At 38.8% G+C, this 17,873-nt stretch overlaps 1 protein-coding gene across 1 annotated transcript; it reads left to right on the top strand.

Moving 5' to 3' along the window:
- The first annotated feature begins 1,123 nt into the window (after nt 1-1,123).
- LOC121408305 (NADH dehydrogenase [ubiquinone] 1 beta subcomplex subunit 9-like) lies at nt 1,124-15,424 on the top strand. Its single transcript, XM_041599721.1, has 4 exons — nt 1,124-1,239; nt 3,449-3,591; nt 3,969-4,024; nt 14,702-15,424. The coding sequence occupies exons 1-4, from the start codon at nt 1,148-1,150 to the stop codon at nt 14,867-14,869; spliced, it is 459 nt and encodes a 152-aa protein (XP_041455655.1). The 5' UTR covers nt 1,124-1,147; the 3' UTR covers nt 14,870-15,424.
- The last annotated feature ends 2,449 nt before the right edge of the window (nt 15,425-17,873 follow it).

Genomic DNA, 17,873 nt, shown 5'->3' with positions numbered 1-17,873 from the left:
TGATTTTTTTACCTGATTGCTAAGAAAGCAAGAATGCTTGTAAGCAAGCAACCAGAGGACCGACGGCTTAAGGTCCTCTCCGAAGGACCTGGTACTGAGGATTAATGCCTTACCATGTTCAGATGTAATTCTAACATGGTGAGATGTGTATACTCTTAATGGATTCCTCAAATGTAGTCCTTAATATCTTCCTGTTTGGGGGTCAATATTTACAAAAATTTCAGCTCGCGCTTTGCGCTTGCATTATTCAGCCAGACAGGTACGTATCATGATTACAAAAGACTGATTATAATGCCCCTTTTTAGGTCTGAATATCAAAAATTTTAAGCTCGCGCTTCGCGCTCGCATTATTTGACCAGTAAGAGACATGTCCGTTTACTGGCACTGTCCTTAAAATGTCTCTATAAGGTCAGTATACCTGGCAACTGGATCATGCACTTAGTGACTCAAAATTTTTGCTGGTCCCCCCCCCCATGCCGTGACCCACGGTACGCCACTGGTGTCTCCCCACAAGTTTAATCCTTTTCAAGTTAGTACCAAAATGTCAGCATGTAATTTATCATTTTTCTCTGTGAAATACTTTTCCTATTCATTGATTTAAACTGTGCTTAAAGTGTTCCATTTCCAATTAGGCCTAAACATGCTAAATAAAATATTAAGGTCTCGCTCGGCTCGTGCTCACATGTATTGTAGGCCCTATACCTAATTTTGTCTGTAACACTAGTATTCCCCTTTTCGAAAAGGGGAATGTAAATCAATAAGGATGCTGAGCACTGATAAAAGTGATAATCATAATAGCTTATAGGCCTACATGTGGGAGAAATTACAGCAAAGTAACTAAATAAGAGACCCACTAAATTCAAATAATTTATAGTGATAAATTTGGCCTGGTATGCTTATTGATAGACGGTGAAAAAATATAGAAGTCCGTAAATAATCCTATGTATCCTGGGACTGTCGGAATTTAAGTTGAACTTACAGAGATTTATACTAATCTGACTATGGTTGAGCTACATTTTTATTTCAATATGATCAGCCCTCAGCTCCCCCCACCCCCCCCCCCCCCCCCCCCTCCCCCTTATAGTCTAGTCTAGTCGCGCATGCGCTGCGCTTATATGCGGAATCTGTGTACCTGTGTACATGCAAAATGTCGGCTACCAGAACTCTTTCACACGCTCAACGAGTGTTAAGATTGTACAAAAAGTCTGTACGGCATTTGGAATCATGGATACCTGACAGGTAAATTTAACTCTCTACACATTTATCAATACTTTGGTACATTCTACATAAGAAATAAATAGTTTCTAAGCCATTAAAAGTAAATAAAATCAGCCATCTCTGAATTGTAATATTTGCATAAAAAGGAAATAACGTTGTCCCACCTATTCAAAATTTTGTTGTGCTTAGTAAGGCTCAAAATCTATGCTGTGCCTTTGCAGGCTGCAGCTGTGATACGTCCGCTGCTGTTACAAAATGCTGCAACTAACTTGCATGTTGCCGTTGAAATAAAAACAGACTCAAGGTTTGGTTCTTGATACCTGAGGCAGAAGCGCAAAATAGATCTAAACCTTCTGTTAAAATTTGCGTTGCTGTTGGCATTGCGTAACAGTTAAATTTTCACATTCTTTCTAGCAGCCATTCTACATTCTAATTCCATAGATTGTGAGTTGTGACTAGCATGATATTTACACAAAATTTCATCTTCTCATTCAACCTTGTTGAATTGTTCATTGAATGAGTGGTCAATAACTTGAAAATCATATATATTGCAGACTTGTTTTTCCTATTTTATTTCAATCAAAGTATTGATGATATTAATATTCATTGTCCAACCAAAATTTGAATTTAGATCTAGATCGAGTCTTTTTTGTAGAGATATTTATTCCCAAGTTGTTGTGACTCATGTGACGCGACACTATAATAGGCTAGGCAATGACACTAGATTTGTGCTTTAGACATGTTTCCAAAAAGTCAATGGGTGAGTTGGCCTCAAATTTCCTTTCTATATTTTGATTGAACAAGGTTGTTATGTAAAACTAGCGACATCTTCACATTTTCTGGCAGCCAAGTTGATCGATTGATGTGACATGTTTCCATGGCTCCTCTCAGAGGCTCACACAGTCCTATGTCAGCATAAAGACTTTAAAATGCCTATTTTTAGCCACTCATTCAATGAACAAGGTTATGATATAACCTTGTTCTCAGTTATATCTCCATGTGTGGCAAAATAAGGGTGGTAATGTTTGGCTTATTTCCTCTTTTTCTTTTGGGCAAATGCTTGATTTTTTTACACTGACAGTTTCCATTACACCTATTATTCATACAACTTGGCTCTTATTTAAATTTGATTCTTTAAATAATTTTTTCTTAATTAAAAATAGAGATAAAAAAATGAAAATTTTCTTGCCATATTACTTTCCACCAATAGAGGGCGTACACAAAAATATGCCCAAAATTCAAGTTTTTGAGTGCTCTGGTGAATACAAAAATTATCCCAATTTACTAATGAAAAATAAATTGCAACTGTATGGAAATTAGTAATTTTGGTCACAAAAGTGATATTTAAATGATTTTTTAAAGTGTGTGCTCTGTATAATATTGGCATACCATAGTCCTACCTGTAGATTCCCCACAGGCAGGGTGGTAGCAGTGAACATGTGATTTTTAGCCACTAGTCCGTGCCACACAGTATAGCATTTAGGGATGGACCAATATGCATACATGATTTTATGGAGTATTTAAGCCTTATTTTTCACTAGGAAATTTTGAGGTAAGTTTTGTACAATATCTGTGATAATAATGCTAATAAAGAATATATTTAGGTAATGCTTTTTTGTAGAAATTCTGTTGAGCTTTTTTTTTTGTCAAACTATTGAAGATTCCTGACCTTATTAATTTGTCTGTAATATCCTCAAAAGATACTCACCAGATTCTCATAAAAGTTTCTGGAGAGTATTTTGAAAGATCTGGAAATATATTAAAAAGTCATTACAGTGTATAACGCCTGACTTTTTGTTTTGAGTCAATTGCCATTTGAAAATGCGACTTGCATGACAAGTATCATTTTGGTCTATAAGTTGAACAAATTATCATGATTTTATACAGTAAAATGGGCCAAATTTCATTCAAACAGAAGCCTAGGGTGTCTTGTTACATGGAATGGCTGCTATCTTCATGTATTTATTTTTATTTTTACTTTTTTCTCCAGACAAGTGATTTAACAGAGCATCCTGACTTGTTATCTCGCACATGTAATTCATTTGGAAGAAAATAAACAGTGAGGAGGCAATTTTAAAACAAAACTTCAGTACCTTGTTTACCTGGTTAGGATTTATATAATGAATCCAGAAGTTCTAAACCAGGGTTGACAAAGAGTGTCACTTTGTTTAGAAAATGATCAGTGAAAAAAATACAAACAAGTTATATTCTTTTTCTCTCCATATTTCAGGCCATCTTTTAGATATGAAGCAACAGTTCTCCGTGCAAGATTTGATGAACACAAAAATGAGACCAACATGCAAAAAGCTGCACAGATTTTACAAGCTGGAGAAGAGGAATTCTGGGAGAGGCAACATCCACAACCATACATATGTAAGTTGTTTATCTTTTGTGTGAAATTTATTTTACCTTATGCATCCTTGGTTATTAAGAAGATGTGCTTTTGAAGTGTTGCAATTAATTCTTGTAATAAAATGAGGTTGTAAGTGTTGTAAGTGAGAAGAAGAGTTTACTAAAAAAAAATGTTACATTTAATAATTTATCATTGCAAGTTAGGCCTGAATTGAAGGAGAATTTCACATGTTACATTTTTCATCTTCAAATGATTTCAGTGATAAGAATACATTGTATTTTACATATTTCTCATGGATGGATTTTACAATGAATTATAGGAGTAAGCAACATTTTACAAGGTCATAATTAGATTATCATAACACTTTTTTTCTCTCTCTTTTTTTTCTTTTTTGCAGTCATTGATTCATTTGGAGGAACTAGATATGAGCGTAACATCCCTGCTCCAGAGTGGGTGAGTATTGAGAACAAATTTAAAAGAGAATTGGTGTAAATGTCAATTTTGTGATCCTTTCTTGTAGTAAATGATATTCACCATTTAATGTTCATTGGTGATTATTTAACGCGTATGAAAGGTTCACCAGTCATTCTTAAAGTTGCTTTTAACTTACGAACAGCTTCATGAAAACACCCACCAAGATTTAAAATCATATCCACCCATTGAGCTGCTAATTCAGTAATTATTGCAATCATTTAGGTCAGACAGGAATGGCTATAACTTTATACACGAAGTGGTCAATAATCAATATATCTATGATTATGTGAGAAAACTGTACCACCTACAGGTTGTAGCACTAGTACTAGTAGCATCATATTGTTGATTCTTCTGGGAGATATGGGACCAAATTCTGAACTAGTCCAGTACCCTGGCTTACAAGGAGTTACGAGTGATCCAATCAACCACAATTATAGATGACCAGCTCTGTCAACATCTAAATTGCATGTTTTGTTCAAAATATTTTATAGATAGGTATATTCTTATTCATACATTCATTGTTCTCTTAAAGATTCAGTGTGATTCTCTTTATTTACGAGAGAAGATTGTGCAAATTTCCTGTAGAAAAAATTATGGTATGGATGGATTTCCATACAGTTGAGATTGATTTGATCAGTGGTAAGTCTTTGTAAGATGGGGCCCAGTACTCTAGTTTAATTCAAACTCTGGTCTTAAGTTGTGCTTTAACTATGGATAGCCACTAGCCAGTGGTTGCATAAATTCCTAAGAGCAGAGGTTCAATGTATCAGCTTATTTGACTCGCAAATCATTTTTTGTCTCACCTGCGAAGCAAAGTGAGACTATAGGCGCCGCTTTTCCGACGGCGGCGGCGTCAACATCAAATCTTAACCTGAGGTTAAGTTTTTGAAATGACGTCATAACTTAGAAAGTATATGGACCTAGTTAATAAAACTTGGCCATAAGGTTAATCAAGTATTACTGAACATCCTATTAGAGTTTCATGTCACATGACCAAGGTCAAAGGTCATTTAGGGTCAATGAACTTAGACCATGTTGGAGGAATCAACATCGAAATCTTAACCTGAGGTTAAGTTTTTGAAATGTCATCATAACCAGCGTTCTCGCCAGTGTATAATACGCATGGTGCAAACACCATGCGTGCGGAAATGGAGACCAAGTGGAACCATGCGTAAAATTTCAGCGACATGCGTGGAAAAATTAAATGGAAATATTCATTAAAAAAAATACACTCCCTGAACTCATCTTAGTGATATCAACGTAATTTATCGGGTTGCGCCGAAGTCCCACCAACTTAAGACCACTTACAGGCCTCCTACGCCACGGCTAGGAAAGTGGCAAGGCGCCCAGCTAGCTCGCGGCTGCTCGCTACGGTTCTCCTCCCGACTCCCTGGTCCTTTCATTCTCTCCCAGTCATCCATGACCCAACTCACTGCAGACATAAAAACCACACACACAAATTCTCTCCCCATCATCACAAGATCAACTCACTGCAAACATTATACACACACAGGACACAACGCAAGCACATGTTTGACCGTGGTAAAGCAGCTGGGGTCAGTAAATGAACACCACTGCTCGATGATTATAATAATTAATAGAAATAGGGGTGGGATTGACAAACTCACCAGGCAAAATGGGACTTCTAAGGAGCGTTGTCCAGGTTCAAATTCTGCCAGTCAGCCATAAACGTCAAATCCGCCGCAGCATGGCAGGTGACGTCACAATTATAGATTGGGGGTGGGGTAGGGAAATACGTCGCTACTACAGGCCCCCCCCGTTTTGAAAAATTTTGGTCATATTTTCCAAAAGAATGAAAAATATGGGCAAAATTCGGCCACCCAATTTGGAGCGACTATTTCCCATTGTACCCTCCATAAATTTCCACTGGAGAGCACTAAAAAAAAAAATATTTTTTTTTTTTTTTTTTAAAAAAAACCTTCCCCCAAGAACACAGGGTCCAAAAACTTAAAACAAATGTGGATCAAAACGATCCAATAGGCCATATAACATTAAATTTGAACACCAAAACAACACCAATTTAGTATCCAAAAATGGCCAAAACACATTGGGAATTTGGCGAATATAATTTTCGCCTAAACATTCCTTCATAGAAGGGAGAATTTTCTAATGGGCAATATTTAATCGACCGCCAAAAACCAAAAACCTAACTTTATCTAGGCGGTTGCCCTAATGACCAGATCACAACACCCAATAGCGTTGATCCGAGTCTCCCGGACAATATCCAGGTATTTTCCTCAGAGATAATCTATCTCCGAAGCAATCCCGATCCATGTCAGGGTTTCCCAAGGATTTCGTCTCGGGAAATCTGCTAATTCCAGGATCCCATAGCCTCCTCTGCCGGGTGTCAGGCAGTGCCTCTGGCTGCCCCTTCCAAGAAGGGACTCCTGCTGAAATGCAGGACGAATGCATATTGGCTATATTTATAGCAGTATGTGCTGATCCTGGATTACAGAAAACTAGCTGTATCATGGGGTAAGCTTGACCCAACAGCTCCAAAGCTATGTTCTTATGCTTAATGAGCCGCCTATCCTGGGAAACCGCATCCAGGTTTTGTGGGGCGGACCCAGGAGTTTCTGGGCTAAGCATACAGCTTTGTTCCTGCCCTACATTATTAGGCATGCTTAGAGGAAATTCCTCCAAGTCTTCACTTCCGGATTTTCCAGAATGGCCTCCTGATGACATAGGTAAAGAGGCCATGGAACTGGTACTAAGGCGGCAGACAATTATGTCTTCTGGATCCGCCTCCAGTTCATTCTCTGACAAAATCGCAGAAGATTCACCAGCTTGTATACTCTGATTCAGAGTAACCGGTGGGATTGATTCGAGAACTGTTGAGAGATCTATTAGATCACCAAGATCTGTATTGAGATCTATGAGATCGTTCAGATCTGTTTGGAGATCTATGAGGTCTCCAGGATCTGTCTCAAAGTCTATGGGATCTCCCAGATCCGTCTCAAGATCAATTAGGTCGCCGGCAAGCGTCTGTTCTTCAGGATTGCTGGGGCTTGGGCACCATAGTGATACTTCAGCCACAGCATCAATACCCTGTTCGTCGCTTGCTGGTGTAGCCGGATTTATTCTTGACCCGGATTGGCCGATCTGTTCTTGGGTCGAGATTCGGCCATCATTCCCGACCCCACATCGTTTCCCTCAAGGTCAAGGAAAGAAACCGAGGGCGTTTTATTCCTCAGTGAATGGTCTCCGGAAAGACACGTCTTCATTGCCTTGATGGATTCGCAGAGCTTGGCCACACTACTGGAGATCACATCCAGTCGGCCTTCATACCCATCCAGTCGTTCGACCAGATTCCCCATGCCAATGGGGTTGAACTGGTTAGTTCTTGTACCAGTACATGTAGATTTTGGGAGGGTATTCCCTGTATTGCTCTGCGGATAGCTAGGAATTGGATGGACCTGATTTACCATCTGCTTACAGGGATTACCTGCACGAGTTGCGGCCACTCTTGCAGGCTTTGATCGACCAAACACAGCGTTATGAGAATGCTGGGCCCAACGGATGGCCTCAGCTGCCGACTCCACCGACTTGGGTCGGTGATTCAGGGCTTGGTACCCCGCATTGTGATCATATGCACCTTGGCACATGCGAAGTACAAGCTGCTGCTGGAGAAAACTCTCCGGACTACCCGGGAATGCGCGAACTGCAAGATCTTGAAGGCGATCCACCCACTCCTCCAAAGACTCATTGGCCTCCTGTTTGGCAGCCATAAATTTTAATTGGGAGGACTCGGGTAGTTCTGATAAGTTGAACTGAGCAGCCATCTTCCGGATAGCCACAGTGAAATCCATAGCTGGATTCTGTGCAGCCAATCTATCATAGTAAGCAAGAGCTTTACCCTCAAGGCACCAACAGAGATAGGCCAAGCTTTCCTGGCCATCCCATTCTTGATCTGCTGCTAGAAGTGAAAACTTCCGAAAGAATGGGTCCCATCTTGTATTGCCGTCAAAAGAAAGGCCTTTCGGCAATTCTTGAAAGAATATGCCTGCCCGTGAGCGAACTCTAGCACTTGCTGGTTGGGGCATGCGCCCAAAGACTGGGACACTTGGAGGCACCGCTCGAATATCCAGAAAAGGCGGTGAATGCCCCGAATTAGCATAGTGGGGGAGATCTTCCACCGGAGGAAGATCAGGCCTCTCATTCTGAGGTACTGACAAACTCTGCATGGATCCGAAGTTATCACCTGATAAGGGATTGTCCCGCCTCAGGAAGGAGCTCAGCCTTGCGCTGGCCCGTAAAGCATCAGCAGCTATAGCACTGTTGAAACTTGATAGATTACCACCTCTTGTATGTTCAGGAGGTGAGTGTAAGTCAAAGGGAAGTGCCTGCTGATTGGAGGATCCACTAGGAGTATTAGCTACCACCGGATTAGGTTCCGGGACAGTTTGAAACCCCGCTGAACTTTCAGCTGGTTGAGGCGGAGTGGCTCCGCTTGTAGCTGTGGTCGGCACAGCCGGAATGGAAAAATCAAACCTTTCCACCTGGACACTTCCCAGGCTTGGCACAGACGTAAATAGATCTGGGGTAATTACCCCATCATGCGTCCGGGTTTCCGCAATGACCGCGAGACCTGCTGTAGTCATACCGGGCACGGTCGCTATCTCCAAAAGAGAGCACGAATTAATCGGTATATGGTCCGATTCAGCCATGTTGTGGGCTACTGCAAAGCCCACCGAATTTACCCAAAGAAAATCAATAAACAGTGATCACTGCAAACTCAACCGAATTTACCCAAAAAAAATCAATTAACAGCAACCACTATTGTTGGAGTAGAAGGTACACCAATGCTTGAATCACCTCCTGTCTATTAAGAACTCCAGCACGGTATGCTCGTAACAGAATCCTTAATATCCGTAACCTGCCCTGTATTTCGATCAGAAACTGTTGGTTAAGATTATCATTCATTTATTAAAACAATTAAATAAGTATGCAGGTTTAATTTGCTATCTATAAAATTCCAAACTTTGGCAAGTTATTCGGGTTCGGATACCCGACAATAAATTACTGGTTGTCCGGCAGTAAACTGAGGGCTCAAACCGTGAACGAGTTATCCCTCTGATATACAAAAACTCCTGATTAAACTCCCAAAATTATTAATCAGCTAATTTAATATGTCCAATAATTAATCCAAAGTCTTGGGCCTAAACTAGCAAGTTGTAATGTAAAATAGTAATACCCAAAAGAAACTAGTTCAGCCCTGTAAATATTTTGTGCAAGTAATTGAAGTAATATCCCAATCGATAATTGATAAAATAATTATTTTAAACCAGATTGATAATTGTCCGATTATAAATCCCCAAGCCTAAATCAAGGCTAACACTGGCCTGATTATACTGTTTGGTTTGCCAGTTAATTGCAACAATGTCGCTATGTGTTGGTTAAACACTATTAGTAATAATTCAATCAACAATTATTAATAAATCATCAAGCCTTTATCAAGGCTAACACTGGCCTGATTTAATGTCAGCTTGCCAGTTGATTTAAATGTTGTTAAACGCGTAGGTAAGTTTAACGTGATTATTCTGATCAGACTATTTTTATTTAAGTAACGATTGCACGGCGCAGCTTTGCAAGACTAGCCGACGCGCAACTTCCGTCAGATAGTTTTCACCCAAGCATACACACAATCACCTTTAATAAAACACACCGCAAAATAATAGAAGAGCCAATAAATAAACTAACACCCTAAATTAAAAACTAATTAGACCCAGATCTAATTATTCCGAAAAACACCAATCAAAATACCGACAAAGATTCACCGCTTCAGCAGTAGGTTGCTCCTGGTCACACCGTCCGACGGGAACACAACCTAAAACTTAAGCCACCGATAAATAATCAGTGAAACAACGATAACTATGTCGGCCTCAGTCCAGTCTAAACCACTTCTGGGTCCCAACCCATCGGAAGTGATTCAAACCACTGCCAGGCTACACAGTCACGCAAGAACCACCGATAATTCCTTCCGAAAAAGGCAATGTCAATATTCTATAAATAATTCCCCGGTTTAACCAGATCTAAATCTAAATAACCTAAATTGTATTAAATGATTAATAAAGTCTAAAACCAAGACTACACAAATGCACTAGTCCAATCACTCCGCAAACACACTTCGATTAATTTAAGTTACCCAATAATAGTCTGTAAAACCCCTAAAAAGTACCAGAATTTAATATTTGAATCCCAATTAATAATTGATCAAGGTCTGCGGTGAAGACTAAGCCCGAAAATCTTGGTCACCGATTCCGATATCGGTCTAACCCAAGTGAATTCGAGACACCGCAATATGACCTAAAATTCTAAAAAGCTGTATTAATTTCCAAAATTATATTTCAAAACACTAAAGTTGATGACGATAGTCACCCCCTCCCCTCTTCTAAATTAAAAAAAGTTATCCGCAGTCTAAAACTATCACACCCACTCACAAAACATTCACCACAAAATCCACCAAAATCACTGCAATCCTTAATAAAATTGCACTAAAGACAAAGGCTCTATACAATATAGACTCTAAACTGTAAAATTATAAACACAATAATATAAATCACCAAAAAAGAATCTAAAAATAACTACTTTAAAACTTACTCTTAACACCGCCCCGAGAGGTCTCCAATGCCGGCAAGTCCGGATGCCCTCGGTTGAACGGCCCGCGCGGATCCCTACCGCACGGCGCAATCCTCCCTGTCTCCGGCCTACTTGCAGTGATGCAGTGAAGCACTCAAAACCCAATGTGGGTCCCCGAAAATAATTGCAAAATTACGGTTTGTCCATGACGCCAATAAAGCAGCTGGGGTCAGTAAATGAACACCACTGCTCGATGATTATAATAATTAATAGAAATGGGGGTGGGATCGACAAACTCACCAGGCAAAATAGGACTTCTAAGGAGCGTTGTCCAAGTTCAAGTTCTGCCAGTCAGCCATATACGTCAAATCCGCCGCAGCATGGCAGGTGACGTCACAATTATAGATTGGGGGTGGGGTAGGGAAATACGTCGCTACTACAGTGGTTTGACCCTGGCAATTGTTTCTTCGAAGTGATTGTTTATAATTTTTAGTGCTGTGATGAGAGAGTGATTTCCGTGCTTGACTGATATCTGATTTGATTTAATCCAAGTTTGAATGTGTGGTACTTGGTTTACTTGAGGTCTGTATGTTTACTGTTTAGTATTTTTAGCCCATTATTTGTCAAGAAAGATCTGCATTCGTGTCCAAATACAATGTAAAAAGATAAAGTTTTTGTAGAACTTTCGTACAATTCTGAGAAAAGTAATTTTATCATAGAATATACCTGCAAGCCTGCAAATGTGAAGTTGAAATTATTTAAATGATGCATTTAAAAAAAAGACTATCCATCATGAATGCCGTCCAAAGCCTCTCTTTGCAATTAAATTTACCCTGACCTAATTTCTCACTACAGGCCATGTAGCAGCCAAACCCAACACAGAATAAAAAGGGCGACAATCTTGTAACCCCCCCCCCTCCGCAAGAATATCAGATTTCCAAACATGTGCTTCTCAAGATTGTGCAATACTAGCGGAGACAAAGAAAGTTATGTAAACAACTCGCGGAGGGTTGGGACTAGTCTTTGTTTTCAGTCACTTAAGAAAATGGCAAACTGGATAAAGGTGAAATACATCATTTAAAAAATGATTGTTTGGAATGAAAAGACTAAGATTAAAGGAAATATGACTGAAAAATATTCATAGTTCAATCGCTCATTTCATTACTGACAGAACAATAATATGTGTTTTATTGACTTTGATTTAATCCAAGTTTGAATGTGTGGTACTTAGTTTACTTGAGGTCTGTATGTTTACTGTTTAGTATTTTTATATAGCCCATTATTTGTCAAGAAAGATCTGCATTCGTGTCCAAATGCAATGTAAAAAGATAAAGTTTTTGTAGAACTTTCGTACAATTCTGAGAAAAGTAATTTTATCATACAATATACTAGTCCTTTGTCAGGACTGTTGTGTGTGTGTTTTTTTTTTACTCTGGCCCCTATACTACACAATCGACCTCTACGCCCTAAATATAAACAACCCCTCGAATTATCCTTCCCCCACAAAAATAGGGAATATCGCGATCAATGGGGTTTGGTACATGGTGGAGAAAGAAGAGAGGGGGGAGAGAAATGAACTACCAACGGATAGAATCTAGACTAACAATATACCTGCAAGCCTGCAAATGTGAAGTTGAAATTTAAATGATGCATTTAAAAAAAAGACTATCCATCATGAATGCCGTCCAAAGCCTCTCTTTGCAATTAAATTTACCCTGACCTAATTTCTCAACACAGGCCATGTAGCAGCCAAACCCAACACAGAATGAAAAGGGCGACAATCTTGTAACCCCCCCCCCCCTCCGCAAGAATATCAGATTTCCAAACATGTGCTTCTCAAGATTGTGCAATACTAGCGGAGACAAAGAAAGTTATGTAAACAACTCGCGGAGGGTTGGGACTAGTCTTTGTTTTCAGTCACTTAAGAAAATGGCAAACTGGATAAAGGTGAAATACATCATTAAAAACTGATTGTTTGGAATGAAAAGACTAAGATTAAAGGAAATATGACTGAAAAATATCCATAGTTCAATCGCTAATTTCATTACTGACAGAACAATAATATGTGTTTTATTAACTTCTGGTCAATATTCCAATATGACAAGACTCCCATTTAAGACTAGCGAGCAAATGATGGTGGGGGGGGTTCTGGAATGAAACCCCCCCCCAAAAAAAAACCTCACACAAGCACACACACAAATCCCTATGTACTTTGATGATACAATCACAAGTGTTGCTTAACGCAACGCACGTGCTCTGTACTGGCTTTGCACAGTCACAGAAATACACACAACACACACGATGCATCACGGCACACACTGCAGGCTCCAAGCAGAGAAAGTTTGTCCTCTGCTCGAAGTAAATCATTCTGTCAGCTCCAAATTCCATGTTTTTTCTATCTCAGTGCTTGGATTCGGCGCTGGCTCCCAAGCCTACTGAACGGCAAGTATCTGTGCATTTATGTGCATTTGTGTGGGCTTAAATATACGCCACAATGGGGCTTCCTCAGCGTCTCTATTTGATGAAAAGGCCGTCGCTTCCGCGCTCCGCGCGGGAGGGGTGAACCCCCCCTCCCGTACCCACCCCCCAGGAGTGGCAGCACAAGTCCCCGACATGCGTGATTTTTTTTCTGGCGAGAACGCTGATCATAACTTAGAAAATATATGGACCTAGTTCATGAAACTTGGACATAAGGTTAATCAAGTATCACTGAACATCCTGCATGAGTTTCACGTCACATGACCAAGGTCAAAGGTCATTTAGGGTCAATGAACTTTGGCCGAATCGGGGGTATCTGTTGAATTACCATCATAACTTTGAAAGTTTATTGGTCTAGTTCATTAAACTTGGACATTAGAGTAATCAAGTATCACTGAACATCCTGTGCGCGTTTCAGGTCACATGACCAAGGTCAAAGGTCAATGAACTTTGGCCGAATCGGGGGTATCTGTTGAATTACCATCATAACTTTGAAAGTTTATTGGTCTAGTTCATTAAACTTGGACATTAGAGTAATCAAGTATCACTGAACATCCTGTGCGCGTTTCAGGTCACATGACCAAGGTCAAAGGTCAATGAACTTTGGCCGAATTGGGTGTATCTGTTGAATTACCATCATAACTTTGAAAGTTTATGGATCTGATTCATGAAACTTGTACATAAGAGTAATCAAGTATCACTGAACATCCTGTTCGAGTTTCAGGTCACATGATCAAGGTCAAAGGTCATGTAAGGTCAAGAACTTGACCATGGCCATGTTGGGGTTTTTTGTTGAATAACCATCATATCTCTGTAAGTTTATTGGTCTAGTTCATTAAAAAGGGAAATAAGAGTAACCATGTATCACTGAACATCTTGTGCGAGTTAGAGTAGTATTCAAAGTGAGCACTGCTGCTATATTGAACCGCGTGATGCAGGTGAGACGGCCAGAGGCATTCCACTTGTTTAAACTATTAAGAGAGATAAATAAGATAGTTGTCTTCACCATCAAAGAGTAAGACCTGGGGAAAGATCACAGTAAGCATAAGGAACATACATTGTAAAAAAAAATTGACATATTTTGGCTTCTCATAAGACAGAGTAAGACAGTGGTCTAATTCAAACCTGACTTCAGAATGTCTCATGTCTCCAGGATGGTCTCTTTGTGTCTTTGTGCCAAGTAATAGTTTGCTGGGCCAACCACGCAGCATGCTCAAGGGTGGCTCTCGGGCACAGTGTATGGTCAATCAGCATATCAATGTGCCAGTAAGAGCTTTTTTGCCAGAGTTCAAATAGCACACCCATTTTATTGTATTGCAATAGCGTTACAGATGAAAGTTGACTCAAAACCAAAATCAAATTCTTGCTTGCATTGGTATGGCATAAGCTATTGCTTGTGCCTGTGTTAAAAGCAAAAACTTTCAAGCAATTGCCCTTTTTCTTTGTGTTTGGCCCTTAATCCTATACTCCACTATGAGCATGATTTCATCATCATGACATTGAATACATCCAACATGTCACTTATTTTTTATTCATGTCACGTATGATAAATCACATAATTTTTTTTTTCTTGTCCAGGTTCTGAATCACTGGCATCCTATCGAGAAGGCCCGTTATCCCTATTACTTTGCAAGACGAGAGAAGAGGTTAGCGGAGGAGCAAGCACGGTGGGACCAGCTGGTGGAGGAAGAAAGGCAGCTCATAGCAGAAGGAAAACTTCCTCCCAAGGAAGCCCTTCCTTCATGATTGTTTTTACCACTGCAAAATATAGTTTTAGAGTCAATTTAGTTGTGTCTTTTGGAGGACAAGGTTTTTATCTTGCTATATTGTTGACAATGTAAATTCGAATTACACTGTGCCAGTTAGTAACAATTCTTTCATTTTCACGCAGTTGATTGTAAATCAACGAGATTATGTGTATAGAACACATGTCTAGAATACCCATAAATGATTTTATCATAGAATGGGAAAAGCTTGTGTTCTTGTTCGTATTCGTAAGTTCATGATATGGATAGCGTTGGATTTTAATATCTATACCTCTTTGTCATATATTTATTAATTTGTCATGGATGAGTGAAACCTTTAACATTCAATGATACATGATTCTCTATGCTAGAGAATAACTCCCAACACAATATTTAAGATAAGAAAATGCCAAGCAATATGTTGAACAGTGGAGGAAGTGTGATTTGATTTTACATTAATTGACGGAACATATATAAGGTTTAAGACTGAATGAAGATAAACCTTGCCCTTTCTGTACAGAATATGTGAAATTAAAGATGATAATTAACAAAGGAATTAAACCATGTAATAGAGGAATTCATTGATGTGAATACCAGAAAGTTGCTCTTGTTTGTAGAATCTCAGTATCAGAAGGTCATTGAATCTCCAAATTGATTTGTTTTAGAAAATTATGAAGAGAGCAGGAACTAGGAATTCAACGTCATCACGGCTGTGTGACCTTAAGCATTACAATAAACATTTTCAGTCCATCGGTTGTTGTTGTATGCATGTACAGGTCTATATGATTGTATACCAAATACTAAAATGATGATGGACTGCAAATATTCATTGTATTTTTTAAGGTTACATGGTCCTAGGACCTGAACATCAAATAAAATTATAACAATTTATTGTATTTGATTTGAAGTTCCCAGGAGGGTTTTGTCATAAAGCAGTCTGTAGAGTTACAGGTGACTTTATGAACAACTGGACCATGTTCACTTGCTAAACGGGATAGCCTTATATTTCCCCAGGTGTTCTTGTAACCATTGATTTTGAAAGAATGGTATTATGAAATGAAATTTAGAATTAAAGTGCTTGTTTGTAACAAGTATAGGCTATCTCCAAAGATTCTTTTTCAACTTAACCTGATGAGAATAAGAATGATTGAGAATCTCAATTAGCATTCAAGAACAAGTTCCAGTCGTTTGGATAGTCGGGTGTAATTTTATAACTAGGTAATCTAGCTATGTGGAATAGTCGCTAGGTCTCTTTATGAAGGGTTTCAAGTGTATTCGGGATGCAGGAAGGATAAAAGGGATAATCTGATGCTTCTAATAAAAATGATGATGATGACCGATGATGATTGATGATGGTGGTGGTGATGATGAAGATGATGATTGATGATGATTGATGATGGTGGTGATGGTGATGTTGAAGATGATGGTGGTAATGCTGAAATGATGATAATGATTATAATTAAGAGTTTATGGTGGTAATGGTGATGGTAATGGTTATAGGATGATGGTAATACTTGTCATTATAATTTTGGTGATCATTAACTTTTTGATTAAGATGGTGGAGAAAATGAAATATTGGTGACTATGAGATAGTTATTGTCATATAGTGGCGTGATTATGGTGTTGATAATGAGGATATGATTAGACTATACTGACAAAAGTGGTGTGAATTTGAAAATATATCTAGTACTGTGAAAAGAGTGCTATTAGATTATAGTTTTTGGGAATAACGATTTTGATGGTGATGTTGGTTAGAATGGTATGTTTATGATGATTATGTGATGGTATGACTAAGAAACTGATGACAGTTGTGATTGTGTGAGATGATTATCTGATGACCATGATTCTGCCAATAAAATCCTATATATGGCCTCAATGTTGAAATATAAGAACACTTGATATATATGTGCTTTAACTAGAAGTTATATCAATCGATCATACATGTAGGCCTATACACAATAACAATGTGTATCCGAGCTCATTTGGAGAGAAAGGGTGGTCTATTCCAGTACACACTTTGAGGAAAAGGTAAATGACAGTTGAAATAACTTCGTACTTATTATTTAACAAAAAAAAACATACACACATTTTATCTATTGATGCCAAACAAAGCACCAATTATATATATATATATATATATATATATGATAATTCAATCTAAATCAAAACATTTTATAAAAGACAAAACTGATCATGATGGTTGATTTACAAAGAGTTTAGGAAAACCAATTAAGGATATGATAGAATGGTGATCGGGGAATAGTTGTGGAGGGGTAAAGAAAACATAGTAACGGAAACAGAGATTGGAACACTAACATGTATTATTACTATTATTATTATCATCATTGTTGTTACTTCATTTGTCAAAAAATACAAAATAAAATTACAAATCTAAATTGAAACAATGCATTAGTCAGTATATGATCAGAAAAAAATGAAGAACAGAAGTAGGGCTATGAAGAGTACACGCTTGACATTAATTTGTGAATTTCGTTCATAGCCCTCCTTTGGTTGCTAAGTTATACTTCATGACCATCCATCCCCAAGCACCACAGTTAAATGATATATGGTTACTAAATATGACATGCCATGTGGGGGCACTTCCATTTAAGAGTTGATACCATGCATGACCCCCCTCCCCCTCTAAAAAAAACGTGTAAAGGTTCTCTTTTCAACATAGGATATGTTACGTAACGTAATAAGGATGTCAAAAACACTCAATTTTTTTCGAAGGGTATATATTTCGCTAGGAAAACTTCATGTTTATTGCATAATTTGCGAGGCTATAAAAAGTCTAAAAATACTTTATAAAGTATGTACTTTTTGCCCTAACACTTTAGGGTCCGATTTGATCAAGGTGTGTGGGTTGGTAAACCCAATGAAAGTCCCTGTGAAAGTCAAGGTAAAGCCCACCGGCATGCCTAAATACCATCTGTACAGTTTAGTGGTGGATCCAGGGCTGGAGGCACGTACATCCGGTCCGAGCCACCCCCCCACCCCCCAAG

This window comes from Lytechinus variegatus, chromosome 2, assembly GCF_018143015.1.
Source record: "Lytechinus variegatus isolate NC3 chromosome 2, Lvar_3.0, whole genome shotgun sequence".
Classification (NCBI taxonomy): Eukaryota; Metazoa; Echinodermata; class Echinoidea; order Temnopleuroida; family Toxopneustidae; genus Lytechinus; species Lytechinus variegatus.
The sequence above is the reverse complement of the archived record's forward strand: the minus strand, read 5'-3'. Positions and strand labels throughout refer to the sequence as shown.

Excerpts from the sequence above, each read along its gene's own strand:
- LOC121408305 (XM_041599721.1), top strand. The coding sequence starts at position 1,148 with ATGTCGGCTACCAGAACTCTTTCACACGCTCAACGAGTGTTAAGATTG. Across the intron at positions 1,240-3,448 it reads GAATCATGGATACCTGACAG|GCCATCTTTTAGATATGAAG; the intron begins GTAAATTTAACT and ends TCCATATTTCAG. Across the intron at positions 3,592-3,968 it reads ACATCCACAACCATACATAT|TCATTGATTCATTTGGAGGA; the intron begins GTAAGTTGTTTA and ends TCTTTTTTGCAG.